General features: G+C 45.9%; 1 protein-coding gene across 4 annotated transcripts in view; it reads right to left on the bottom strand.

Annotated features, from left to right (window-relative positions):
• Positions 1–16,560, bottom strand: part of dlg4b (discs, large homolog 4b (Drosophila)) — a 61,822-nt gene extending 45,262 nt beyond the window's left edge. The window contains exons 1-3 of one of the 4 annotated variants that reach the window (XM_036131087.1): positions 16,503–16,560; positions 5,373–5,492; positions 835–905 (exon numbers count right to left, since the gene is read on the bottom strand). In XM_036131087.1, the coding sequence (XP_035986980.1) occupies positions 835–905; positions 5,373–5,492; positions 16,503–16,521 (210 nt within the window). In that variant the 5' untranslated portion in view covers positions 16,522–16,560. Of the gene's footprint in view, positions 1–25; positions 199–438; positions 661–834; positions 906–5,372; positions 5,493–16,502 lie in introns of those variants that run through there. The other 3 variants (XM_036131088.1, XM_036131089.1, XM_036131091.1) reach the window with 3 other exon arrangements.
• Between the last annotated feature and the right edge of the window lie 10,838 nt (positions 16,561–27,398).

Raw genomic sequence — 27,398 nt, 5'->3', positions numbered from 1 at the left:
GTACCCGAACCAACCAGTACCCGACCTGTTGCAGAACCAACCAGTACCCGACCTGTTTCAGAACCAACCAGGACCCGACCTGTTGCAGAACCCAGCAACACCATCCACATGTTGCTCCCACATCTGGCTGCTGGCTGCTGCCCGCTAACAGCTAGCTGCAGCAGCCCGTGCTAACGGGGCTACGCTAACACACACACACACACAGAGACACACATGTGAAGGCGGCGTGATGGAGGCGGTGGGAGGTGGTGGGAGGCGGGATGCTGGGATGATTCTGAATGACTGAATGATTCTGACTGAATGAATGAGTGACTCTGAATGACTCTGAGTGATGAAGGCGACACACAGAAACTCCTCATCAGGACGGGGACACATGTTGGAGCAGCACACGCGTGTGCTCTCCGTGTGTCGGTGCTGCATGCGGCGCTCAGCTCTTACCTTGGTGGTGACAATGCAGAGGCAGTCCATCCCCCCCCTCACACACTCATCTCCCCCATCACTCCCTCACACACTCATGCCCAGCTCTCTCTCTCTCTGAGTACAGGCTCGCTCGCCCCTTGTGTCCCTCTGTCTGTCGGCTGAGAGGAGGAGGAGGAGGAGGAGGAGGGATGAAGAGGAGGACCACCGTTAGTGGGGGGGTCCCTCATTGAGACGAGGAGGAAAGAGGTCGAGACACATCCTCTCAGAATCAGGGAGAGAGGAGGAGGTGGGGGCTGGGCTCCTGTTGCCATGGCGTTATGCAGCTGTTGCCCCGGCGATGCTGCAGCAGCTGTTGCTAGGTAACAGGGGAAGGTGTTGCTACGTGGGTCTGAGTGTGTGTGGGGGGGTTCTCACCTGTCCAGGTGTTTGAGGTCGGCTCGGCGTCTGGCTCTCACACACCGTCAGCTCATAAAACTCCTGAATGTCTGCAACACACAGTTTGGACCAATCACAGGGCTGCACCTCGGTCACATGATGCTTCAGGTCGGTACAGCGTCCTGATGTGAGTCCACCAGGTGAGACACCAGGTGAGACACCAGGTGAGACACCAGGTGAGACACCAGGTGAGACACTAGGTAAGACACCAGGTGAGATACCAGGTAAGATACCAGGTGAGACACCAGGTGAGACACCAGGTAAGACACCAGGTGAGACACCAGGTGAGACACCAGGTGAGACACCAGGTGAGACACCAGGTAAGACACCAGGTGAGACACCAGGTGAACTCATGTCAGCAGGTGAGATCCAGGATGGGCCCAGTTAGGACCTCTGGTCATGAGGACCTCTGGTCATGAGGAGCTCTGGTCATGAGGACCTCTGGCCATGAGGACCTCTGGCCATGAGGACCTCTGGCCATGAGGACCTCTGGTCATGAGGACCTCTGGTCATGAGGACCTCTGGCCATGAGGACATCTGGTCATGAGGACCTCTGGCCATGAGGACCTCTGGTCATGAGGACCTCTGGTCATGAGGACCTCTGGTCATGAGGACATCTGGTCATGAGGACCTCTGGTCATGAGGACCTCTGGCCATGAGGACCTCTGGTCATGAGGACCTCTGGCCATGAGGACCTCTGGTCATGAGGACATCTGGTCATGAGGACCTCTGGTCATGAGGACCTCTGGCCATGAGGACCTCTGGTCATGAGGACCTCTGGTCATGAGGACCTCTGGTCATGAGGACCTCTGGCCATGAGGACCTCTGGCCATGAGGACCTCTGGTCATGAGGACCTCTGGCCATGAGGACCTCTGGTCATGAGGACCTCTGGTCATGAGGACCTCTGGCCATGAGGACATCTGGTCATGAGGACCTCTGGCCATGAGGACCTCTGGTCATGAGGACCTCTGGCCATGAGGACCTCTGGTCATGAGGACCTCTGGTCATGAGGACATCTGGTCATGAGGACCTCTGGTCATGAGGACCTCTGGCCATGAGGACCTCTGGTCATGAGGACCTCTGGCCATGAGGACCTCTGGCCATGAGGACCTCTGGTCATGAGGACCTCTGGCCATGAGGACCTCTGGTCATGAGGACCTCTGGTCATGAGGACATCTGGTCATGAGGACCTCTGGCCATGAGGACATCTGGTCATGAGGACGTCTGGCCATGAGGACCTCTGGTCATGAGGACCTCTGGCCATGAGGACCTCTGGTCATGAGGACCTCTGGTCATGAGGACATCTGGTCATGAGGACCTCTGGTCATGAGGACCTCTGGCCATGAGGACCTCTGGTCATGAGGACCTCTGGCCATGAGGACCTCTGGCCATGAGGACCTCTGGCCATGAGGACATCTGGCCATGAGGACATCTGGTCATGAGGGCCTCTGGCCATGAGGACATCTGGTCATGAGGGCCTCTGGCCATGAGGACCTCTGGTCATGAGGACCTCTGGTCATGAGGACCTCTGGCCATGAGGACCTCTGGCCATGAGGACCTCTGGCCATGAGGACCTCTGGTCATGAGGACATCTGGTCATGAGGACCTCTGGCCATGAGGACATCTGGTCATGAGGACCTCTGGTCATGAGGACATCTGGTCATGAGGACCTCTGGCCATGAGGACCTCTGGTCATGAGGACCTCTGGTCATGAGGACATCTGGTCATGAGGACCTCTGGTCATGAGGACATCTGGTCATGAGGACCTCTGGCCATGAGGACATCTGGTCATGAGGACCTCTGGCCATGAGGACCTCTGGTCATGAGGACCTCTGGCCATGAGGACCTCTGGTCATGAGGACCTCTGGTCATGAGGACATCTGGTCATGAGGACCTCTGGTCATGAGGACCTCTGGCCATGAGGACCTCTGGTCATGAGGACCTCTGGCCATGAGGACCTCTGGCCATGAGGACCTCTGGCCATGAGGACCTCTGGTCATGAGGACATCTGGTCATGAGGACCTCTGGCCATGAGGACCTCTGGTCATGAGGACCTCTGGTCATGAGGACATCTGGCCATGAGGACCTCTGGCCATGAGGACCTCTGGTCATGAGGACCTCTGGCCATGAGGACCTCTGGTCATGAGGACATCTGGTCATGAGGACCTCTGGTCATGAGGACATCTGGTCATCAGGACCTCTGGTCATGAGGACATCTGGTCATGAGGACCTCTGGTCATGAGGACATCTGGTCATCAGGAGCTCTGGCCATGAGGACCTCTGGTCATGAGGACATCTGGTCATCAGGACCTCTGGTCATGAGGACATCTGGTCATGAGGACATCTGGCCATGAGGACCTCTGGTCATGAGGACATCTGGTCATGAGGACCTCTGGCCATGAGGACCTCTGGTCATGAGGACATCTGGTCATCAGGACCTCTGGCCATGAGGACCTCTGGTCATGAGGACATCTGGTCATGAGGACCTCTGGCCATGAGGACCTCTGGTCATGAGGACCTCTGGCCATGAGGACCTCTGGTCATGAGGACATCTGGTCATGAGGACCTCTGGCCATGAGGACCTCAGGCCATGAGGACCTCTGGTCATGAGGACCTCTGGCCATGAGAACCTCAGGGCTCTGATCTTGGTCCTCCTTTTGTTGCTCCTCTTCCACTGGGTTCTCTCTTCTAACCATAGTAGCTTTAATCTTTACGCAGATGACAGTCAGGTTTATTTCCTCTTACTGCTCAGTAAAACCTAAACTCTTAGAGGCAGACCAAGGTTCTCTAAAGTAATCTCTGCTCCAAGAGGTTCTAGCAGCTGATGATGATAATAATCTTTATTGTCATTATAACGTTCCTATGAAACATGTTCTCTGCATGTTCTCAGCATGTTCTCTGCAGGTTCTCTGTATGTTCTCTGCATGTTCTCTGCATGTTCTCTGCAGGTTCTCTGTATGTTCTCTGCATGTTCTCTGCATGTTCTCTGCAGGTTCTCTGCATGTTCTCTGCATGTTCTCTGCATGTTCTCTGCAGGTTCTCTGTATGTTCTCTGCATGTTCTCTGCATGTTCTCTGCAGGTTCTCTGTATGTTCTCTGCATGTTCTCTGCATGTTCTCTGCAGGTTCTCTGCATGTTCTCTGCATGTTCTCTGCATGTTCTCTGCAGGTTCTCTGCATGTTCTCTGCATGTTCTCTGCAGGTTCTCTGCATGTTCTCTGCATGTTCTCTGCATGTTCTCTGCATGTTCTCTGCAGGTTCTCTGCATGTTCTCTGCATGTTCTCTGCAGGTTCTCTGTATGTTCTCTGCATGTTCTCTGCATGTTCTCTGCAGGTTCTCTGTATGTTCTCTGCATGTTCTCTGCATGTTCTCTGCAGGTTCTCTGCATGTTCTCTGCATGTTCTCTGCAGGTTCTCTGCATGTTCTCTGCAGGTTCTCTGCATGTTCTCTGCATGTTCTCTGCATGTTCTCTGCAGGTTCTCTGCATGTAACCCTAACCTCTCTGGGGAGCAGTGGGCTGCCACCATGGAGCACCAGGGGCTCAGTCTGGGGTTAAGGTCTTGCTCATGAACCCAGAGGGGCAGTCTGTGGGAGTTGAACCCAGAACCTCTGGGAGACCAGCGCAGTGCTCCACCACCTGCAGCAGTCAGCGTTGGTTCAGTGACTGATTTATCCTGTTATGGAATGAAGACAGGTAAACTCAGGTTACCTGACCTGGTTACGGCCAGGTTTTACTGGTCAGTGATTCGCTAACTGAACCTTTCTCAGGTGTACCACAGTGGACCTCTCAGCCAATCAGAGCTGAGCTAATCCTGAGGTAAAGGCCAGGGGGCGGGGCCTTCACTAAAGCAGATTAGGCTATAATCTGATCCAGTGTGTCCGCACGTGGTGAGGAGGCGGAGCTTACCTGAGCTCAGGTGAGTCCTTCATAACCTGCTGGTCTGTTCTGCAGAGGTGGTCAGACCCAGATCAGAACTATTCAGAACCGAGCCTCTGCTGGTCCACTCAGCTGGAGCACACTAAGACCAGGAGAACACAGCCAGCAGCTTTAGAACATCAGAACTTCTCCTTCAGAGAGTTTACAGTGACATCTGGCTCTGGTCTGGTGTTTCCTCTACCAGAGGTCTGGGAGCTTCAGGGTTCTTCTTGGGATCTGAGCTGTTCCTCAGATCTTCTGGACTGAGATGTCTGGTGTTTCCTCTACCAGAGGCCTTAGAGCTTCAGGATTCTTCTTAGGATCTCAGCTGTTCCTCAGGACTGGACTGAGATGTCTCTCCAGGTTCTCTTTGTTCCTGATGTCTCCTCAGACCTGCTAACTGTGTTTCCTGGGCTGCTTTGTTCTGTTAAACCAGGTTAACCAATGGCAGTGTTGGCATAGTGGTGATAGTAGTCTAGAGAGACCTCAAAGGTCCCCGGTTCCCCTCGCTCTGACCCCAGACACCGCTCCCTGAGGACGGGTCCGCTGTAGTCCCTGTTGGATCGGACCGGGTCGACCAGGTAAAGTGTGGTGAGTTACCTAGCAGAGCCTGAAACAGGTCGCTCTGGAAGATGTTGAGTAGTTTCTCAGCTCGTCCTTTGACGCCGTCAGCAGCGTCCGCCTGGCAGGCCTCCATGGCCTGCAGAGCGCGCTCGGTATCTGAGGAGACACAACCAGCTCACAGTGACCGGTTCTGATGGTTCTGATGGGTTAGGGTTCTGACTAGACTGTCGTTAAAGGTCAGGTAAGATCTCTAGACATTATGGATTCACTCTCCAGGGTCCAGATCTGAGTCTGGACCTGGTTCTGATACTGCCACACGTTTATGGACCTGGTTCTGATGGTGCTACACTCTGAGTCTGGACCTGATTCTGATGGTTCTGATGACAGGGTTCTGACTAGACTGTCGTTAAAGGTCAGGTAAGATCTCTAGAAGTTATAGAACCAGGTCCAGATCTGAGTCTGGACCTGGTTCTGATGCCACAACGTTTATGGACCTGGTTCTGATGGTGCTACACTCTGAGTCTGGGCCTGGTTCTGATGGTTCTGATGGCAAGGTTCTGACTAGACTGTCGATAAAGGTCAGGTAAGATCTCTAGAAGTTATAGAACCAGGTCCAGATCTGAATCTGGACCTGGTTCTGATGCCACAACGTTTATGGACCTGGTTCTGATGGTGCTACACTCTGAGTCTGGGCCTGGTTCTGATGGTTCTGATGGCAAGGTTCTGACTAGACTGTCGTTAAAGGTCAGGTAAGATCTCTAGAAGTTATAGAACCAGGTCCAGATCTGAGTCTGGACCTGGTTCTGATGCCACAACGTTTATGGACCTGGTTCTGATGGTGCTACACTCTGAGTCTGGGCCTGGTTCTGATGGTTCTGATGGCAAGGTTCTGACTAGACTGTCGATAAAGGTCAGGTAAGATCTCTAGAAGTTATAGAACCAGGTCCAGATCTGAGTCTGGGCCTGGTTCTGATGGTTCTGATGGCAAGGTTCTGACTAGACTGTCGATAAAGGTCAGGTAAGATCTCTAGAAGTTATAGAACCAGGTCCAGATCTGAGTCTGGACCTGGTTCTGATGGTTCTGATGGCAGGGTTCTGACTAGACTGTCGTTAAAGGTCAGGTAAGATCTTTAGAAGTTATAGAACCAGGTCCAGATCTGAGTCTGGACCTGGTTCTGATGGTTCTGATGGCAGGGTTCTGACTAGACTGTCGTTAAAGGTCAGGTAAGATCTCTAGAAGTTATAGAACCAGGTCCAGATCTGAGTCTGGACCTGGTTCTGATGGTTCTGATGGCAGGGTTCTGACTAGACTGTCGTTAAAGGTCAGGTAAGATCTCTAGAAGTTATAGAACCAGGTCCAGATCTGAGTCTGGACCTGGTTCTGATGGTTCTGATGGCAGGGTTCTGACTAGACTGTCGTTAAAGGTCAGGTAAGATCTCTAGAAGTTATAGAACCAGGTCCAGATCTGAGTCTGGACCTGGTTCTGATGCCACGTTTATGGACCTGGTTCTGATCTCTGGACGGTTCTTCTAGCTGAAAGGTTCCCTCTCTTCTCCAGGAGACGTCTTCAGTCTGAGGAGCTCCAACTAAACTGAGCCGTACCAGCAGAACCTTCAGTGGATTAGTGGATCCACAGGTTAAAGCACCAGAACTGGTTCTCCAGCACCGATCCAGTAATCAGATTACTAGACTCTGTCTCAGATTACTCTGTTAATTGGTCTAAATCTACAGTACTGCCCGTTAACAGTTCTTTACAGAACCTCTAGATTTACAGTCAGGCAGTTTAAATATCTGGGTAGTACTGGATCGTCTATATTAGCAGATTTAACTAAACTTAACCACATCCCTCTATTATAGAAAACCTGACAGGTGGAAATCTCTACCAATCTCCCTTATAGGTAGGCTAGCTTCAGTTAAAATGATGGTTCTACCCAGAGTTAATTACTCAATGATCCCCAACAAACCATCATTCTACTAGAAACATCTGGGCTCAGAAATGTTTAAGAACTTTCAGAATGATTGGAACCCCAAATTTACAACTAATACCAACCCTTTACAGAGCTAACTCAGCTTTCCCTCTGTTGGCCCTTCCTGGGGCCCCTTGCTCTGGGGCCCCCTTCAGCATCTGGGGTTCTGGTTCCCCAGCGTCTGCCTCGGTGCTCTGGGGGTCTTTGGCTCTCTAACCACTACTGAGCATTTCTCTCATTGATGAACCTCACAGACACAAGTTTACTCTCACCAACACCTACAGGTGAATCCAGGTACTACACTGACTTCAGAAAACCCTGTTATTATCTCAAGCTGTCACTTTCTACATGTCGTATTAATTAATCCTGTAATTATCTCAAGCTGTCACTTTCTTCGTGTCGTATTTATTAATCCTGTTATTTATATATATATATATATTAAATCTTGGTGTTATTTTTGACCAAGACATATCATTTAAATCCCATATTAAACAGGTTTCCAGAGTTTCCTTTTTTCACCTCAGGAATATCACCAAAATTAGAAACATTCTGTCCAGGAGTGATGCTGAAAAACTGGTCCATGCATTTGTTACTTCAAGGCTGGACTATTGTAATTCTTTACTATCAGGAAGTCCACAAAATGCAGTTCAAAGCCTTCAGCTGATCCAAAATGCTGCAGCAAGAGTTCTGATGAAAATCAACCAGAGGGATCATATTTCTCCAATTTTAGCTTCCCTTCACTGGCTTCCTGTTAAATCAAGAATAGAATTTAAAATTCTTCTTCTAACGTATAAAGCCCTTAATAATCAAGCTCCATCATATATCAGAGCTCTGATTACCCCGTATGTTCCTAACAGAGCACTTCGCTCTCAGACTGCAGGTCTGCTGGTGGTTCCTAGAGTCTCTAAAAGTAGAATGGGAGGCAGATCCTTTAGCTATCAGGCTCCTCTCCTGTGGAACCAACTCCCAGTTTTGGTCCGTGAGGCAGACACCCTGTCTACTTTTAAGACTAGGCTTAAAACTTTTCTTTTTGACAAAAATTATAACTAGTGGCTCATCTTAGGGCACAGAGAGGAGCAGCGTAGAGTCCAGCGGGAGCTCCAGTGGAAGATCAGGGCAGCAAAGAAGGATTATGGGAAGAAGATGGAGGAGCAGCTGGCACAGAACAACGTCAGGGATGTGTGGAGAGGTCTGAAGAACATCTCCGGCTTCGGGCAGAGGACCAGCAGGGCTGCAGATGGAGACACCAAGACTGCAGATGAGTTGAACTCATTCTTCACCCGGTTCGACTCCCCCCACACTGGCCCCCTCCTTGCCCTCAACTCTCCACACGTCTCCAACCACCAGCGCTCCAGAGACCTACCATCCCCCCCACCGCCACTCCTATCAACGACTGACCCATCCACACCTTCAGCCCTACCTTCCTCCCCCCTCACAGTCACACCAATGCAGGTGAGAGGACAGCTGACGAGGCTGAAACAAAGGAAAGCCTCAGGACCGGACGGCATCCCCCCCAGGCTGCTGAGGACCTGTGCAGATGAGCTCTGTGAAGTCCTCAGCTACATCTACAACCTGAGCCTCAGCCTGGGGGTGGTCCCCACCCTGTGGAAGACCTCCTGTGTGCTACCGGTTCCCAAAACGTCGCACGCCAGGGAACCGGCCGACTTCAGACCAGTCTCCCTGACCTCCCACCTGATGAAGACCATGGAGCGCCTCATCCACTGATGAAGACCATGGAGCGCCTCATCCTCTGATGAAGACCATGGAGCGCCTCATCCTCTGATGAAGACCATGGAGCGCCTCATCCTAGCTCACCTGCGCACTGTGGTGAGCCCCACCCTGGACCCGCTGCAGTTTGCCTACCAGCCCAACATCGGAGTAGAGGATGCCATCATCTACCTGCTGCAGCGGGCGCTCACCCACCTGGAGACCACCGGGAGCGCTGTGAGAGTCATGTTCTTTGACTTCTCCAGCGCTTTCAACACCATCAGACCGGTGCTGCTGAGGGGGAAGCTGGAGGACGCTGGGGTGGACAAACATCTGGCTGACTGGACCATGGACTACCTCACTAACCATAGACTACCTCACTGACCATGGACTACCTCACTGACCATGGACTACCTCACTAACCATAGACTACCTCACTGACCATGGACTACCTCACTAACCATAGACTACCTCACTGACCATGGACTACCTCACTAACCATGGACTACCTCACTAACCATAGACTACCTCACTGACCATGGACTACCTCACTAACCATAGACTACCTCACTGACCATGGACTACCTCACTGACCATGGACTACCTCACTGACCATTGACTACCTCACTGACCATCGACTACCTCAATGACCATCGACTACCTCACTGACCATCCACTACCCCACTGACCATCGACTACCCCACTGACCATGGACTACCTCACTAACCATAGACTACCTCACTGACCATGGACTACCTCACTGACCATAGACTACCTCACTGACCATAGACTACCTCACTGACCATGCACTACCTCACTGGCCATGGACTACCTCACTGACCATCCACTACCTCACTGACCATCAACTACCTCACTGACCATCGACTACCTCAATGACCATCGACTACCTCACTGACCATCCACTACCCCACTGACCATGGACTACCCCACTGACCATGGACTACCTCACTAACCATAGACTACCTCACTGACCATGGACTACCTCACTGACCATGGACTACCTCACTGACCGCCCTCAGTACGTGCGGCTGCACGGCTGTCAGTCAGAGGTGGCACTCTGCAGCACCGGGGCCCCCCAGGGCACCGTTCTGTCTCCGTTTCTTTTCACCCTCTACACCTCGGACTTCACCTACAACACGGACAGCTGCCACCTTCAGAAGTTCTCTGATGACTCGGCCATTGTGGGCTGTGTGTCTGAGGGGAACGAGCTGGAGTACCGGTCGGTCATCATGGACTTTGTGGACTGGTGTGAGAAGAACCATCTGTGCTTAAACACCAGTAAGACCAAGGAGATGATGATCGACTTCAGGAGAAGACCCCCACCTCACTCACCTGTGAACATCCAGGGGCAGGACATAGAAACTGTGGAGAGTTTCAGATACCTGGGTGTTCACGTCAACAATAAACTGGACTGGACACATAACACCGACGCTCTGTATAAGAAGGGCCAGAGCCGCCTCCACCTCCTGAGGAGGCTGAGGTCCTTTGGAGTGAGCAGGCCTCTGCTAAAGACCTTCTATGACTCTGTGGTGGCCTCAGCCCTCCTCTACGCTGTCGTCTGCTGGGCTCCTGGCAGCACAGAGCGAGACAGAAAGAGGCTGAATAAGCTGGTGAGGAAGGCCACTTCTGTCCTGGGCTGCTCTCTGGACTCGGTGGAGGAAGTGGCTTAGAGGAGGGTGTTGTCCAAGTTCACATCCATCATGGACAACACCTTCCACCCCCTGCACCAGACTGTAGAGGAACTGAGCAGCTCCTTTAGTGCCAGACTTAGACATCCTGTCTGTAGAAAGGAGCGCTACCGCAGGTCATTCATTCCTGCTGCTACCAGATTATACAATGCTGCACTGTAACTGTAACTGTAACAATTAATGTGCAATAACCAAGGTGCAATAATCTATTTAATACACTGTCCTACAACCCGTGCAATAATCCTGATGTAGTGACTTCTGCTGCTATCACCACCTGAACATAAGTCAGCCCACATGTATGTATGTACAAATGTATACAATGTATATGCTCGTACATACGCGTAGGTGCGTATGTAAGTAGGCGCATAGATATATGTATATATTTAAGTATATAGATATGTTTATATATATATATATATATATAGACCACTAAGAATGTAAATGAGACATCATATGTCCATTCCTATTTCCTTTTTTTTGTATTTTTTTGGTATTCTTTCTGATCCATTGTATATATGAAGATTCACTGTATATAACTGAATGCACCTTCCCTACTCTGCACCTTCTTGTATGAACCGAAGTGATGAGTGAATTTCTCCATTGTGAGATCAATAAAGACTATCTTATCTTATCTTACTCTCAGCTACCTTTATAGTTTTACTGCTATAGGCTTAGGTTACTGGAGTATATCAGGATCTAATTTTCTCACTATATTGAGTTCTACTGTTCTTCAATTATGCATTATGTGTTGTCATTTCAGCTTTTAACTTTTTGCTCTCTCTCTTTTTTCTTCATAGTAGGTACACCTGGTCTGGCGTTCTGTTAACTGTGACATCATCCAGAGAAGACGACTCACCCGCTACTACCATCTAATGTAGAACAGATTACTAGATCAATGTGTGCTTCTGTGCTTTTTTGTTTCTCTTGTTGTGTCTCTGCTCTGTCTTCTGTAACCCCAGTCGGTCGAGGCAGATGACCGTTCATACTGAGCCCGGTTCTGCCGGAGGTTTTTCCTTCCAGCTAATGGGTGGTTTTTCTTCCCACTGTCGCTTCATGCTTGCTCAGTATGAGGGATTGCAGCAAAGCCATGTACAATGCAGATGACTCTCCCTGTGGCTCTACGGTTCCCCAGGAGTGAATGCTGCTTGTCGTGACTTTGATGCAATCAACTGGTTTCCTTATATAGGACATTTTTGACCAATCTGTATAATCTGACCCAATCTGTATAATATGATTGAACATGTAGAATATGATTCTACATGTCGTATTAATTAATCCTGTTATTATCTTCAGCTGTCACTTTCTACATGTGGTATTAATTAATCCTGTTATTATCTCCAGCTGTCACTTTCTACATGTTGTATTAATTAATCCTGTTATTATCTCAACTGTCACTTTCTACATGTATTAATTAATCCTGTTATTACCTTCAGCTGTCACTTTCTACATGTCGTATTAATTAATCCTGTTATTACCTTCAGCTGTCACTTTCTACATGTAATATTAATTAATCCTGTTATTATCTTCAGCTGTCACTTTCTACATGTCGTATTAATTAATCCTGTTATTACCTTCAGCTGTCACTTTCTACATGTATTAATTAATCCTGTTATTACCTTCAGCTGTCACTTTCTACATGTCGTATTAATTAATCCTGTTATTATCTTCAGATGTCACTTTCTACATGTCGTATTAATTAATCCTGTTATTATCTTCAGCTGTCACTTTTTACATGTCGTATTAATTAATCCTGTTATTATCTCAACTGTCACTTTCTACATGTCGTATTAATTAATCCTGTTATTATCTCCAGCTGTCACTTTCTACATGTGCTATTAATTAATCCTGTTATTATCTCCAGCTGTCACTTTCTACATGTTGTATTAATTAATCCTGTTATTATCTCAACTGTCACTTTCTACATGTATTAATTAATCCTGTTATTACCTTCAGCTGTCACTTTCTACATGTCGTATTAATTAATCCTGTTATTACCTTCAGCTGTCACTTTCTACATGTAATATTAATTAATCCTGTTATTATCTTCAGCTGTCACTTTCTACATGTCGTATTAATTAATCCTGTTATTACCTTCAGCTGTCACTTTCTACATGTTGTATTAATTAATCCTGTTATTATCTCCAGCTGTCACTTTCTACATGTCGTATTAATTAATCCTGTTATTATCTTCAGATGTCACTTTCTACATGTCGTATTAATTAATCCTGTTATTATCTTCAGCTGTCACTTTTTACATGTCGTATTAATTAATCCTGTTATTATCTCAACTGTCACTTTCTACATGTCGTATTAATTAATCCTGTTATTATCTCCAGCTGTCACTTTCTACATGTGCTATTAATTAATCCTGTTATTATCTCCAGCTGTCACTTTCTACATGTTGTATTAATTAATCCTGTTATTATCTCAACTGTCACTTTCTACATGTATTAATTAATCCTGTTATTACCTTCAGCTGTCACTTTCTACATGTCGTATTAATTAATCCTGTTATTACCTTCAGCTGTCACTTTCTACATGTAATATTAATTAATCCTGTTATTATCTTCAGCTGTCACTTTCTACATGTCGTATTAATTAATCCTGTTATTACCTTCAGCTGTCACTTTCTACATGTTGTATTAATTAATCCTGTTATTATCTCCAGCTGTCACTTTCTACATGTCATATTAATTAATCCTGTTATTACCTTCAGCTGTCACTTTCTACATGTCGTATTAATTAATCCTGTTATTATCTCCAGCTGTCACTTTCTACATGTCGTATTAATTAATCCTGTTATTATCTTCAGATGTCACTTTCTACATGTCGTATTAATTAATCCTGTTATTATCTTCAGCTGTCACTTTTTACATGTCGTATTAATTAATCCTGTTATTATCTCAACTGTCACTTTCTACATGTCGTATTAATTAATCCTGTTATTATCTTCAGCTGTCACTTTCTACATGTCGTATTACTTAATCCTGTTATTATCTCCAGCTGTCACTTTCTACATGTCATATTAATTAATCCTGTTATTATCTTCAGATGTCACTTTTTACATGTCGTATTAATTAATCCTGTTATTATCTCAACTGTCACTTTCTACATGTCGTATTAATTAATCCTGTTATTATCTTCAGATGTCACTTTTTACATGTCGTATTAATTAATCCTGTTATTATCTCCAGCTGTCACTTTCTACATGTGCTATTAATTAATCATGTTATTATCTTCAGCTGTCACTTTTTACATGTCGTATTAATTAATCCTGTTATTATCTCAACTGTCACTTTCTACATGTCGTATTAATTAATCCTGTTATTATCTTCAGATGTCACTTTCTACATGTGGTATTAATTAATCCTGTTATTATCTTCAGCTGTCACTTTCTACATGTCGTATTAATTAATCCTGTTATTATCTCCAGCTGTCACTTTCTACATGTCGTATTAATTAATCCTGTTATTACCTTAAGCTGTCACTTTCTACATGTTGTATTAATTAATCCTGTTATTATCTCCAGCTGTCACTTTCTACATGTGGTATTAATTAATCCTGTTATTACCTTCAGCTGTCACTTTCTACATGTGGTATTAATTAATCCTGTTATTATCTTCAGCTGTCACTTTCTACATGTATTATTTCATTCTGTTATTATCTTCAGCTGTCACTTTCTACATGTATTAATTAATCCTGTTATTATCTTCAGCTGTCACTTTCTACATGTTGTATTAATTAATCCTGTTATTATCTTCAGCTGTCACTTTCTACATGTTGTATTAATTAATCCTGTTATTATCTTCAACTGTCACTTTCTACATGTCGTATTAATTAATCCTGTTATTATCTCCAGCTGTCACTTTCTACATGTTGTATTAATTAATTCTGTTATTATCTTCAGCTGTCACTTTCTACACGTCGTATTAATTAATCTTGTTATTATCTTCAGCAGTCACTTTCTACATGTCGTATTAATTAATCCTGTTATTACATTCAGCTGTCACTTTCTACGTGTAATATTAATTAATCCTGTTATTATCTTCAGCTGTCACTTTCTACACGTCGTATTAATTAATCTTGTTATTATCTTCAGCAGTCACTTTCTACATGTCGTATTAATTAATCCTGTTATTACATTCAGCTGTCACTTTCTACGTGTAATATTAATTAATTCTGTTATTATCTTCAGCTGTCACTTTCTACACGTCGTATTAATTAATCTTGTTATTATCTTCAACTGTCACTTTCTACATGTCGTATTAATTAATCCTGTTATTATCTCCAGCTGTCACTTTCTACATGTTGTATTAATTAATCCTGTTATTATCTCCAGCTGTCACTTTCTACATGTCGTATTAATTAATCCTGTTATTATCTTCAGCTGTCACTTTCTACATGTCGTATTCATTAATCCTGTATATTCTTCAGTGATGGTATCAAGGTGTGGTTGTTTGTTCCTGTAATACTTTACCAGCTGGTTCTGCTGTTCTTTATATATATCTCTCTGCAGTCGCATGTATAAACCAAGCAGAGCTCTGTGGTGAAAGCAGAAAGGCTCCACTGGTGAAAGTTAAACCTGTGGGGCTGCTTGTGGCATTAAAACAATAATTCTTGATGCTACATCACCAGACAGGACACAGAAATAAATGGTTGCTCAGATGTAAAAGAGGACCATCAGCCTACCAACCATCATCAGGGCTCTGGCGGTGAACCAGTCTCTGTTCTAATCTGTTCTAAAGCCACTGGGACTTCTTTCTTAGGAAGTAAATCTGTTTCTTCTTCTCCTCTGATGTCCTGTCTCTCTGTCTCAGGTGTCCCATATAGAAGCTGGTGTCCATGGTGTCCACCCTGTCCTTATGAAACCAGGTTCAGCATTAACGGACAGGCTGCAGTGCTGAAATACAACCCGTATTTAACTTCCTGTGTTTAACCTCCAGGCCTCTGATCATGAGTGTGAGGTGGAGACCCCCCCCCCTCCCCCTCCTGCCTTACCTGTGACACAGAGGCAGGCCCACAGATTAGCTCATTAATCCATAACTTCCCTAAACCAAAGCTCACCCCCTGTGGTCCACAGCCAGCCCAGCATGGAACCAAGATTTACTGTCACACTGAGCCTGGTTCTGGTTCTGCTGGAGGTTCTCCTCCCTGTTAAAGGGGAGTTTTCCTCTCCACTGTCGCTTCATGCATGCTCAGTATGAGGGATTGCTGCAAAGCCATCAACAATGCAGACGACTGTCCACTGTGGCTCTACGCTCTTTCAGGAGGAGTGAATGCTGCTTGGAGAGACTTGATGCAACCTGCTGGGTTTCCTTAGAGAGGAAACTTTCTCACCAACCTGGAGGTTCTGAACCAACCTGGACCATAAAGCCACTCTGACCTCATGGTGACTGGGACCAGCTGGGATGAGTGAAGTCTGTTTATTCCACTGATCCCACCCTGTAGTGACCGGCTCTATGTAAATAACCTGAACAACATGGACGTGTGTCCATCATCGTCCTCTGACCCAGAGAACCATCAGCTCGCCGTGGTCAGGTCATGTGACCCGGCTCCTCAACTCTCCTAGAAACTCTGAGAGGTCAGAGCAGCAGGACGCCCTGCTGGGCCGGGTCCACCATCCTACCCAGTACCACGCAGGAGGCTGTCAGAGGTCAGAGGTCAGGGTGTGCCAGCAGCAGAGAGCCTAACTTCAGAACCAGGAGCTAACGAGGAGAAGCGGGTTAACGAGCTCACAGACAGAAACAGGACAGAAACAAGCAAACATGGAGCAGCGTCTCACCTTCCTTCTTCAGCGGCATGTTGCCTCTCTGATCCACACAAATCCTCTTTAGGGATTTTACCCACTCCCGCACTGCATGCTGGGAAACGCAGTCCTAATCCTGAGCTCCTGCCAGCCCACAGGGCTCTGAAGGTGCTGACTTCATCCTCCTGGTGGAACTGGATCAGAACCAGAGGCTAGAACCCTGACCAGGAACCCAGAACTGAAGGTAAACTGGTGAGAGGAACAGTTCTGGTTCTGGTTCCACCTGAGCAGCTGCTGCTCTACCTGCCTGCAGCCACTCTGCATCCTCCTGCTGCTGGGCCCACACCGCCCCCTGGTGGCGGACACCAGCAGCTCAGCCTGTCAGCTCCTGGCTCCATCCTGGCCTAAAACTCTTTGTTTTAGTCATTTATTCAACACGTTTCCCTTCCTTTGCTCCTCTCCTGACCTGAGCAGGTAGTTTATCCTGATCACAGATAAAATCTGGTGGAATTGTTGATTAAATTAAAGGTCCATTAGGTGGAGCGGCTGTTGATCTGCTTTCTGCTGTCAGGACATCCGTCCCTCCAGACATCAAGAATTTACCTCCAAAAACTCAACCAGAGTCTGGCTGAGTCCATGTCAGCAGAAAGGTGTGTGTCTTTAGGACAGGTGTGATTTTACTTTTATCCGCTCCCAACAGGCAGCATCTTAGATTGAATCAAACATTTTCTGAACTGCTATTCATCATCCAGTCATTTTCCTGTCCTCTGAAGCAGGTAGAATAGAAGAAAAGCTTTTATGTTTTATTTTATTTAAACTTCTTTGCCATCCAGAAAGGCGTCTGTCCTGCCAGGCTGAGCTTCACGTTAGTCGCCTTGATGCAGCATCGTCCAGGTTAAATGGGTCCTGGCCTGGGCTCTACCACTGGGCGTTACACCATCTGATAATTAGGGGGACTTCCAAAAATATTCACAGCATTTCACATTTTGTCCCATTTCACCCACAAACATGAATAGATTTAGTTTGAATCTCTGTGAGAGACCAACACTAAGTGGTTTACATTGTGAAGTAGAAAGACAATTAAACATGATTTAAAACATTCTGTATACATAACAAACTGAAAAGGACAAAGTCAAAGTCAACCCTGTGTGGAGACACCTTGTTCTAGGGTTTGTCTCCACCAGCGTCCGGTTACTGAAGGCTCTGTACCTCTTCACTAAACATCTCCAGCTCAGTCACATCAGAGGGAGAGAGTTTCTGATGTCGCCTCAGATCCTCTGTTGGGTTTATGTCTGGACTTTGACTAGGCCACTCTGACACATGAACATGTTTTAAAGCGTTCCACTGTTACATGAGCATGACGTTTAGAACCAACCTAAATCTGGTCATTCTGCAGACCTGAACCATGCACTGGAGTAACTGTGTTTAAAGTCCTGCTGGCACCAACCTTTCTGGTTCTCCTCCGGCCTCCATATCTGCCGGTTCTCTCTGGACCAGCAGAACATCAGCCTGCTGCTGCTGGACCGGGCAGAACCAGGTTCTTCTAAAACTGGCTCCTGATTGGTCAACAGCAGCATGGTTAAAAAGCTGTGGACACGAGAACTCCCTACGACTTTAGTCCTGGATTACAGCGAGTTAGTTTGATTTAAAATCCATCCTTGTCTGTAAAACGCTGCTGAGGAACAAATAAAACGTTACCACTGGTCAGCCTTTCATGTTTCAGGACAGCTTTCATGTTTTCTTCTTCAGGTTTTTATTTGCAGGAGCAACAACAGTTTGAAGATTTATGACTAAATAAAACACATTTTGTTATTTGATGCTGAGGTTTAAGTTTGAATTAAATTTTTTCTTGTCTTCTCCAGCTTCTACATGTGGTGTTCTCCATGTTTTAGGTCCTAATTTGCTTTTATCTAGCAGCTTTCCACTCAGACCTGTGGTCCTTTGCCTCATGTCTCTCGCCCTCTTCCACCTATTCCTGTCAGCCTACTGTGATAAAAAGGAAGCAACTAGAGCCCAAAAAAAACTAAAATTATTTAGCAGCTTTCACTGGATTCTTGTCATTGTTCCACCATTGATATCTAAGTTAATGTTCTCTGTCTGCAGCGTCTGGTTAATGGCTTACAGGGTTTTAAATTATTATTATATTAACTCAGTATTTTCTACCAGCGGGAATTAAATCCTGTATGGAGACCATATCTCTTTAACTAACGCCTCTTCGTACTATTGTTCTTCCTGAGTTTTAACTCCAGGAGTGTTTTGGACCCGTTGATCTTCTCAGCTGAGCTCTGGTCTGTCAGGGTATCAGGAGGAGACTTGGTCCTTTCTGGAGGCTCTAAAGGCGTTAACCTCTCAGTGGTGCAGGGTCTGCTGTTAGGTCTGGGGCTACTGGGGGGTCTCTGCCCATTGGACCGAGCCAGGAACCCCCCCATCAGATACATGAAGCCTCCAGCTGAGTCCTTTCAATGCGGCGGAGCGGAGGCTCTGCTCCGTTTGACTGAGCTCCTTTGCTCTTAGGGGGGTAACATCATGAAGGATGTTCTCTGGGAGCTTTTATGTTTTCTCTGTCACCTTCTATACATCATGACCATGTTTCCTGCTCCATCCTGCATCACTGCTGAATAAAACCATGTCTGAACGCTTTCAGACTTTTCTTTAGAAGTGGAAAATGTGGTCAAGGTTCAGGTTTTAATTGTTAAAGAGCTCTGAAGACTAAATCATGATCTGGGTTTGACTACCTTGGCCTGAAAAGACATTTCAAACCACTCCAGTTTTAGCAGATTTGCTTTGCTAGCATGTCTAGTTTTGTTACTTCTAGGATTTCTCTGCTAACCTTTAAAGGTTAACATGGTTTTATAGGTTATTGCTCCAACCTGTAAATCTAAGCTTTCATAAGAACTTCACTTGTTTCTGAGGTTCTTAAAATCCAGCAGGAACCCTTTACACACTTTATTTCAGGTGTGATGTTCTAGGTTCCTGGATTCAGCCAGAAACGGTTTGGCATCAATCGAAGCAAATCTGACTTTGTAAACGCTGTGAAATGAGCCTCAGTGACATCAGTCAGCCAGCTTTACAGATGCTGCAAGCAAAAAATAGCAAAAAACTGCTGCTTCTCATCTCTACACCAGCCTGTGAAAGGTAATGAACATTTTCCTTCAGGTCAATAACACATCTGGATGCTCCATGGCAGCATCCAGATGTGCTGAAACACAAGATTTAAAGCTGCAGAGATCGAGTTAAACTCTGTCTGCCATCCTTCCAGTCAGAAACAGTCAGTGCTTTATGGTTATAACTGTGTTTCTATTAACATTTTAAACACTGTGATGCTATATTATAGAGAGTCTTGCATTGTTCTATATTAGTCTGTTATGTGAAAACAGGTCATTTCTTCTGAGAGCTCAACGAGTTTTATAATAACTTCATTATTAAAAGGTGTTTCCAAAAGAGATTTAAGTCAAAGGCCCTTTCTAGATAAAGTAGTTACACTGACCTGTGAATATTTAATCCAGAATAAATGTCTTTGTTTGTTTTACAAAGAATAAAGTTCTGTATTGTAGCATACAATGCTTTTTATTTAAATATTGCTATTTTATAAACATCCAGAACTAAAATTAAAGGGAGTGGCCTGAAGATACTGACTGATGATTGAAAGAGGGAGCAATTATCTAATTAATAGACATAATTCTATAAAAACATTATTGGAGACAGAAAACCTCCAGTGGAGCATCTGTGTGTCCCACCTGTGGCCACCAGAGGGCGCCCTGGTGTTATGTTTTCTAAAAGAAAAGCCTAACCCAGATCAATGATCATCCCTGAATCACCATGGAGCCAGAGGTTAGAGGTCAGAGGTTAGAGGTAGTAACACCAGAGCTTCAGCATCAGCATGCAGTCAATGGTCAGAGTATGGCAACAGCAGCAAGTCTCACTGCAGAACCAGATGCTGATGTTGCTGTTAAGTGGTTCCATCTCTGGGTGTTTTTCTAAATGATCAGAGATCAGATCAATTCTAATTCTGATTCTACTTTAAGAACTACAAATCCCAGATCAGATCAGCGAGATAAAATACTTTTCAAGCCTTTCACCCGGACCACTGGACACCACCCTCCCAAGACCGGACCCAAGCCACCTTCTCCGTGAGTTCATCAGCCCTGCACTCTTCCCAGGAATCACCTCCATTTATTCACCAGTCTCCTTATTTTCCCAGCAGAGCCCAGAAGAACCTGACCAGTCAACACCATTTCCTGTACAGATCCACCATAAACGCTTTAACTGGACTGCCTGCCGCCGTAGTCGCTCTCATTCAGTCTTCCTTCTTCAATCATGACTACAGAGGTAGCTCAGGGTAACATGAGCCACTCTGACTACAAGCTTTTTAAAAAAGGAGAGTTTAAAGATTAGTCTTAAAAGTTGTGTTTCTTTTCTCTGCAGGGATTGACTCCTCAGAGAAAGATTCAAGAGACCAGAGAAGTAAAGCCTCTCTTCTCCTTTTTCACTTACTTTGTTCAATGTTCTGACTGATAGAAACTTAACAGGTTATATCTTCTAATAAACACCCTTACTAATAAGTATTGAAAAGGGTTTTTTTGTAGCTTACTCAGATTTAACTCTGTTTTAGCTGATTTTTTATGTTTAGTTTTTATGAAATGTGTTGCATAGCAAATTCTTCAAATGTTGGCATAAAATTAAAATCATGAATTAATGAAATAATTGAATGAAAGATTAATGAATTAATTTATGAAGTGAAATTGGTGTTCCAAGGGTTAGTGTTGGGGTTTAGGGGTTAGGGTGGGTTTATCATAATGACATCCCCCTAAATAAGTCATTTGACCAAAAAGGTTTGGTGTAGAGGAATGAAACAATTAAGTCCAGAAATAAACCCAAAACCATGTAGAAAACAGCACAGTAATCCTTCTAACAGCACTTTATAGGATAGGTTCTGGTTCTGTATTACACCCTCTATTGTTCATTTGATTTATTGTACTTTCATTGTATTAATAACACTTAAACTCTGTTGTCTTTGTTAGTTTTCCTCCATTAGGGGTAAACACAGTTATCTGGTGAGGAGGTACAGGCACCACCGTGAAAGTAAAATGACTTTAGTGTTTAATCACGTTTTAATTATATTACTGTTTATTAAAACTGTTTTCAGAACATTGTTGAGAAGTTATTTTGGACATAAAGAGAAGTAGCTTGAAAAATGTTGAATCATTGTTCATTTCCAGGTGGGGGGCCACAAAATGTCTAGCTCCGCCCCCTTTCATCTGAAAACCTGCCCCAGGTGTCGGCTGTGCATCTGGTTCCCTGTTGGAGGCGCTAACGCTAGCTTGTAGCGTCTGACCTGTTTCCTGGAGCAGCAAGGACCAATCAGAGAGCTGCTGCTATCATTCAGCTCTGATCCAGTTCTGGACCTCCTTTGGTGCCAGGACAATGTGTTCCTCCTCTTTTCCTCTCACTGGAGAGGGTGTAAGATATTGGAGACAAGAATAAAGACAGCAACGGTGGCTGCTCGGTAACTCCTTTACTGCCAAACACCGGACATGAACTTCTTTGTTGGTGACAGCTGCTAACCAACAGGTACATAGAACATGCAGCGCCCCTAGAGGCACACCAATACATTACATCTCCCCTTCTTCAGCTTATTTGTGGGGACTCCATAGCAGATTAAATAACTGAAGGTTTCTTACACAACTTTTAAAATCAAAAATAAACAATATTCAAGACCCTTCTAACTTATTAGTGTCAAGTCAAAACAAAAAAAAGAAAAACACTACAATTGACATTTCCTTTAACTATTCAGGAGTAACTTGAGTCTATTACCAAATATTGAAAGCTATCAACAAACAGTTGAGCCTACAGGTTCATTCCACTACTGAACTCATCTAACTCATAACAATCAGCAACTACAAATCCAGTCTCTCGGGAGGTTTAACCACTCTGCCAAGCTTAGTGGTGTAGAGCCGAGAGGGCTGTGGTTGACCCACATACAAAGGTTCCTTGGCAGGTGATGCTGAAGACTCAACTAGGGAAGGACTCAATTCCTTTTGTTCTGGTAGGACATCGGGGAACTCTTCCCAGGGCTCATCTGGCACGAGGTGACGTGACTGATTCGCTTTTTCAGTGCTTTTGCGAAGGTGCTGACAGTTCCGGAGGAACTCTTTGCCACCAGAATTGACAATGTAAGACCTGGGTGTGCTGCTGTGTTGCTGGATGACAACAGCTGGAGACCACTTGGAGTGGCCAGGGTAGGGCTGCATTCTGACTTCTTCTCCTGGTACCAGCGCAGAGCGAGCGTCCATTGTCCTGCCTTTGTCATAGTAGTACTTCTGGGACGCTTTGGACTTATTGAGTAGGTGTCTGACTTTCAAAGAATTGTAGGCCTTTGGGACAAGCAGTTGTTAAGCTGCAGGGAGTTTGTTTCTGGGTCTTCTGCCCATGAGCAGCTGCGCTGGGGACAACTCCACTGTCTCTAGTGGAGTTGTTCTATAGTCAAGCAATGCCAGATGTTTGTCTGAAGCTTTGTTCCACAGTCTTTTAACTGTTTGTACTGCTCGTTCGGCCTCTCCATTTGAGTGAGGTGTGTGAGGTGATGATGTGAGGTGTGATATGCCATAGTTCTCACAAAAGACTTTAAACTCCTCTGACACATACTGGGGGCCGTTGTCAGTTCGTAAGACAGTAGGAATCCCATGTCGACTGAACTGTGACTTCAGTATTTCGATGGTGGTACAGCTTCGCTGATCCTTGAGCTCATCCACTTCAATGAATTTGGAAAAGTAATCCACTAAAATAATGAAGTGCTTGCCCTCAAACTCAAAGATATCAGAAGCTACTAGCTCAAATGGTAATTCTGGGGTTTCCGTTGGCTTTAGAGGCAACTTTGGTAGTTTGTTTTGAAACTCGGCACATTTGCTGCAATTCTTCACTACCTCCTCTATCTCTGCACTCATGCCCGGCCAGTAGAGCACTTCCCGTGCTCTCTGCTTGCTTTTCACAATTCCTAAATGCGACTGGTGTATGAGTTTTAACATGTGCTGCCTCATAGTGGGTGGTATTACTATACGCATCCCTTTGTACACTACTCCGTCACATATGGTCAGTTGACTTCTTGAGTCCCAATATGGCTGAACAGTCATTGGGGCCTCTCTCCTGTGCTCCGGCCAGCCTTGTTGAATGATGTGTTGTAGGGAGCTCAGTTCTTTTTTTGTGTATTCTTGTAGCTCAGCGTACTTTTCTTCACTTACAGCCACAAAGTTCAGCATGGAAACACATTCCAACTGTTCCAATTCTGGAGTATTGTGTGTCAGTTGTGCTCTGGACAATGTGTCAGGCAGTTCCATATCTTTTCCTTTCCTGTACCTCACAGTCACATCATACCACTGGATTCGCAGGCGCATCTTCTGTATGCGCATGGGGGTGGAAAGCAGAGATTTTTTAAAAATGTCCTCAAGTGGTTTATGGTCATTATACACTGTGACTGACTTTCCAAAGATATAGTGATGAAATTTTGTGCATGCATGGACAATAGAAAGCATCTCCTTTTCTATTTGTGCATAGCGGGTTTCCGCATCGGTCAGAGACCTTGAGGAGAATGCAACTGGGTGACCGTCCTGCAAGAGCACAGCACCTAATCCACTGCTGCTTGCATCACAGAAGATCTCAACTGGTTCTGATGGGTCGTAGTACTTAAGGACAGGGGGGTGTGAGCACAGTTCTTTGAGCCTTGCAAAAGCTCTTTTCTGAGCCGGTTGCCACGCAAACTCCACATTGCCTTTCAGAAGCTGACGCAGTGATGCATCTTCCTCACTGAGATTTGGTATGAATTTTGACAAATAAGTCACAAACCCCAAAAAGCGACGAACTCCTTCCTTGTCTGTAGGTTCTGGCATGTCTCTTACTGCTTGGATCTTGGCTGGATCAGGCTTCAGGCCATCAGCAGTCAGTAAATGGCCAATATAGGGGACTTGGCTCTGCCGAATGCGACACTTATCGAAATTAAGCTTTAAGTTGTAGCTTGTTGCTCTCTCGATGACTTTGTGCAAGATCTCATCGTGTATCTCAACAGTGGGGGCCGCAATCAAGATGTCATCCATAATGGCCACTGCTCCTGTAATGCCCTCTAGCATGTCATCCATGATCCTCTGATAGATTTCGGGGGCACATTTTATTCCAAACGGTAGCCTCAACCACCTAAACCTACCAATGGGCGTGTTGAAAGTTGTCAGGAATGATGATTCTTCATCTAACTCAATCTGTAGGTACCCCGACTTGGCATCGAGGACTGAGAATATTTGTGCTCCAGGCACAGATGACACGACCTCTTCAATGGTGCGCATGGGGTAATGTTCTCTTTTGATTACTTTATTTAGGTCACTGGGGTCTATGCAAATTCTTAACTTTTCACCCCGAGAGACCGCCACCATTGAACTGACCCACTCAGTGGGCTGCTTGACCTTTTTGATATAGCCATTTTCTTCCATTTCATGCAATTTCTGGATAATCTGTCCCTTGAGTGCAGCGGGCTGTCTGCGCACGGGGTGGACAACACCTTTAGCATTGGGCTCTATTTTGATTGTGTACTTCCCTGGTAGAGTCCCTGTGGTGCGTACAAGCTCAGGAAAGTCACGTAGGCCTGCAGGAACAATGTCTTGTCGGCTAACGCCCTCCACAGTCGTGTTCGCTTCAGCTTCCGCCATATTTTGTAAGGAGTTCAGCCTTGCTATCAAACCTAAAGCTTCAGCCGTGGCTCCGCTGAGCACGCTTTCCTGTGCAATATCCACAATCTCAAACTCAGCCTCCGTGGCACGCTGTTTGTACTGCACTGATAAATCTACAGCAGCTACTGGCTTGAGCTTATGATTAGAGTAGGAGCGCAACAGCTTGTTAGAACGCTTCAATTCACCAGTGTGCACGAGCTTTTGGTAACTGTCAAGAGTCAATGTGTTGCACCTGGCACCTGTATCTATTTTGAACTGGACTCTTTGTGAAAGAATCATCAAATGCACCGACCATTTATCCACAGTTAATGCAGCTGTCGGAAGCACAACATCCGTTAGGCTAATGTTCAGTATTTCATCATCAGTCTCCTCCAGTGCCTCCACATTTAGTGTGTGAGCAGCACGTTTACGGCACACTGCCATCCAGTGGTTGGGTCTGTGGCAGTAAGAGCATGTAGAGCCCTTGGCTGGGCACTTGCCCTCGTTCCATTTGTGATCAGGATGCTTGCCACAGCTACTACAGAAAGCAGGGGGCTTGGACTGAGTGAACTTGCGATCTGGGTAACGAGTTTTCCTACTTTGGCCAGAATGCTTAGGCTGAACACTTTGTGCTACAGTGGACACTTGAGAACATGTAACATCATCTCGAACTATTTTCAGCTGTTTCTGAGACATCTCATATTGTTGTGGAATCTCAATGGCCTTGGCTAGCGTTAATTCCTCTCCTTTGTCCAGTAGTCTTTCTTGCACTCGTTTTTCACACACTCCCGCGATAATTGCATCAATCAGCATGTCGTCAGGATCGGCATAGGCACAATCCATTAACAGTAGCCGCAAATCTTTAACGAAATGGTCAAAGCTTTCACTTACGCCTTGTTTCCTTTGCTTGAAGCGATGGCGAGCTATCCTCTTGTTCTTCCTCGGCCTGATATACTTCTCAAACTTTTCCAGTACTTTTCCTGGATCCTCTTTCTCTCCGTCAGTCCAGGAGAGCGTTTTGTAAATTTCTCTGCCTTGTCCGCCTATCCACGTACCCAGCCAGCCGGCTTGCTGCTTCGCTGTCAGGTCGGATAAAGGTCCATCAAAAACGAAATTAACGTGGCTCCGAAAGCGGTCAAATTCCTGATATAGATCAGCAGCTTCCCAGTCAATTGTTGGGTGCTCAAACTGCGGGGTAGCCATGCTACACTTCTGACACCATGTAAGATATTGGAGACAAGAATAAAGACAGCAACGGTGGCTGCTCGGTAACTCCTTTACTGCCAAACACCGGACATGAACTTCTTTGTTGGTGACAGCTACTAACCAACAGGTACATAGAACATGCAGCGCCCCTAGAGGCACACCAATACATTACAGAGGGAACCAGTGTTCTGGTCTCTGGGCACCAAGCTGCAGGATGACCTGACCTGGAGAACCGACACCAAGGTGCTGCTGAAGGAGGTGATTCCCTCTGAGAACACAGAAAGAACCGTCTTCCTCCATCTGATGCCTGGCCTCTCTCACCGTACCACTGGGAGAGGTTCACTTACAGTCAGTACATGAGGACCAGCTTCACATGAAGATCAGCTTCACTTCCTCAGGAAGGATGGAAAGCCCTCCGAAGGGTCATCAGGAGATACCAACTGACTGCATCATCCCCATCCTGGAACAACTCTACACCTCCTGATGTCACAAAAAGTATGTGAGACGGCAGATCCGGATCAGTGAAAAGCAGGACACACCGCCTTAGAAATATTTTATTTGTCACAGCGACAGTGAAGCTTCTCTTTGGCCACTCTGGTTCACATCTGACATGATGAAGGAAAGAAAGCTGACAGACAATGAACAAGGGTTACATTTTTTAGCATTCAGGAAGGTGACAGATAACTGAGAACGAGGTAATAAGGTGCTTATTGAATAACGATGATTGAGGCTTTATTTACAGCAAAGTGCGTTTAGATATTCAGACATGACAGTGTGCAGTAGGGGGTACCATTAAGGTAATTATAACGTATGACGTTAGTAACAGTGGGGTAATTTTAGCGCATTGGACCCCCATCAGGGGGCGATTGCCCTCACAGCTCTGGGGAAGAAGCTGTTTCTGAGTTTATTAGTTCTGGCTCTGAGATTCTGCAGAGTTTACCTGATGGCAGAGAGCAAACAGAGCATAGCCTGGGGAGGGGGGGGGGGGGTCAGTGGAAATGGATCTGGACCTTCTTTGGACTCGTTCTGCATAAAT

This window comes from Fundulus heteroclitus, unplaced genomic scaffold, assembly GCF_011125445.2.
Source record: "Fundulus heteroclitus isolate FHET01 unplaced genomic scaffold, MU-UCD_Fhet_4.1 scaffold_41, whole genome shotgun sequence".
Classification (NCBI taxonomy): domain Eukaryota; kingdom Metazoa; phylum Chordata; class Actinopteri; order Cyprinodontiformes; family Fundulidae; genus Fundulus; species Fundulus heteroclitus.
The sequence above is the reverse complement of the archived record's forward strand: the minus strand, read 5'-3'. Positions and strand labels throughout refer to the sequence as shown.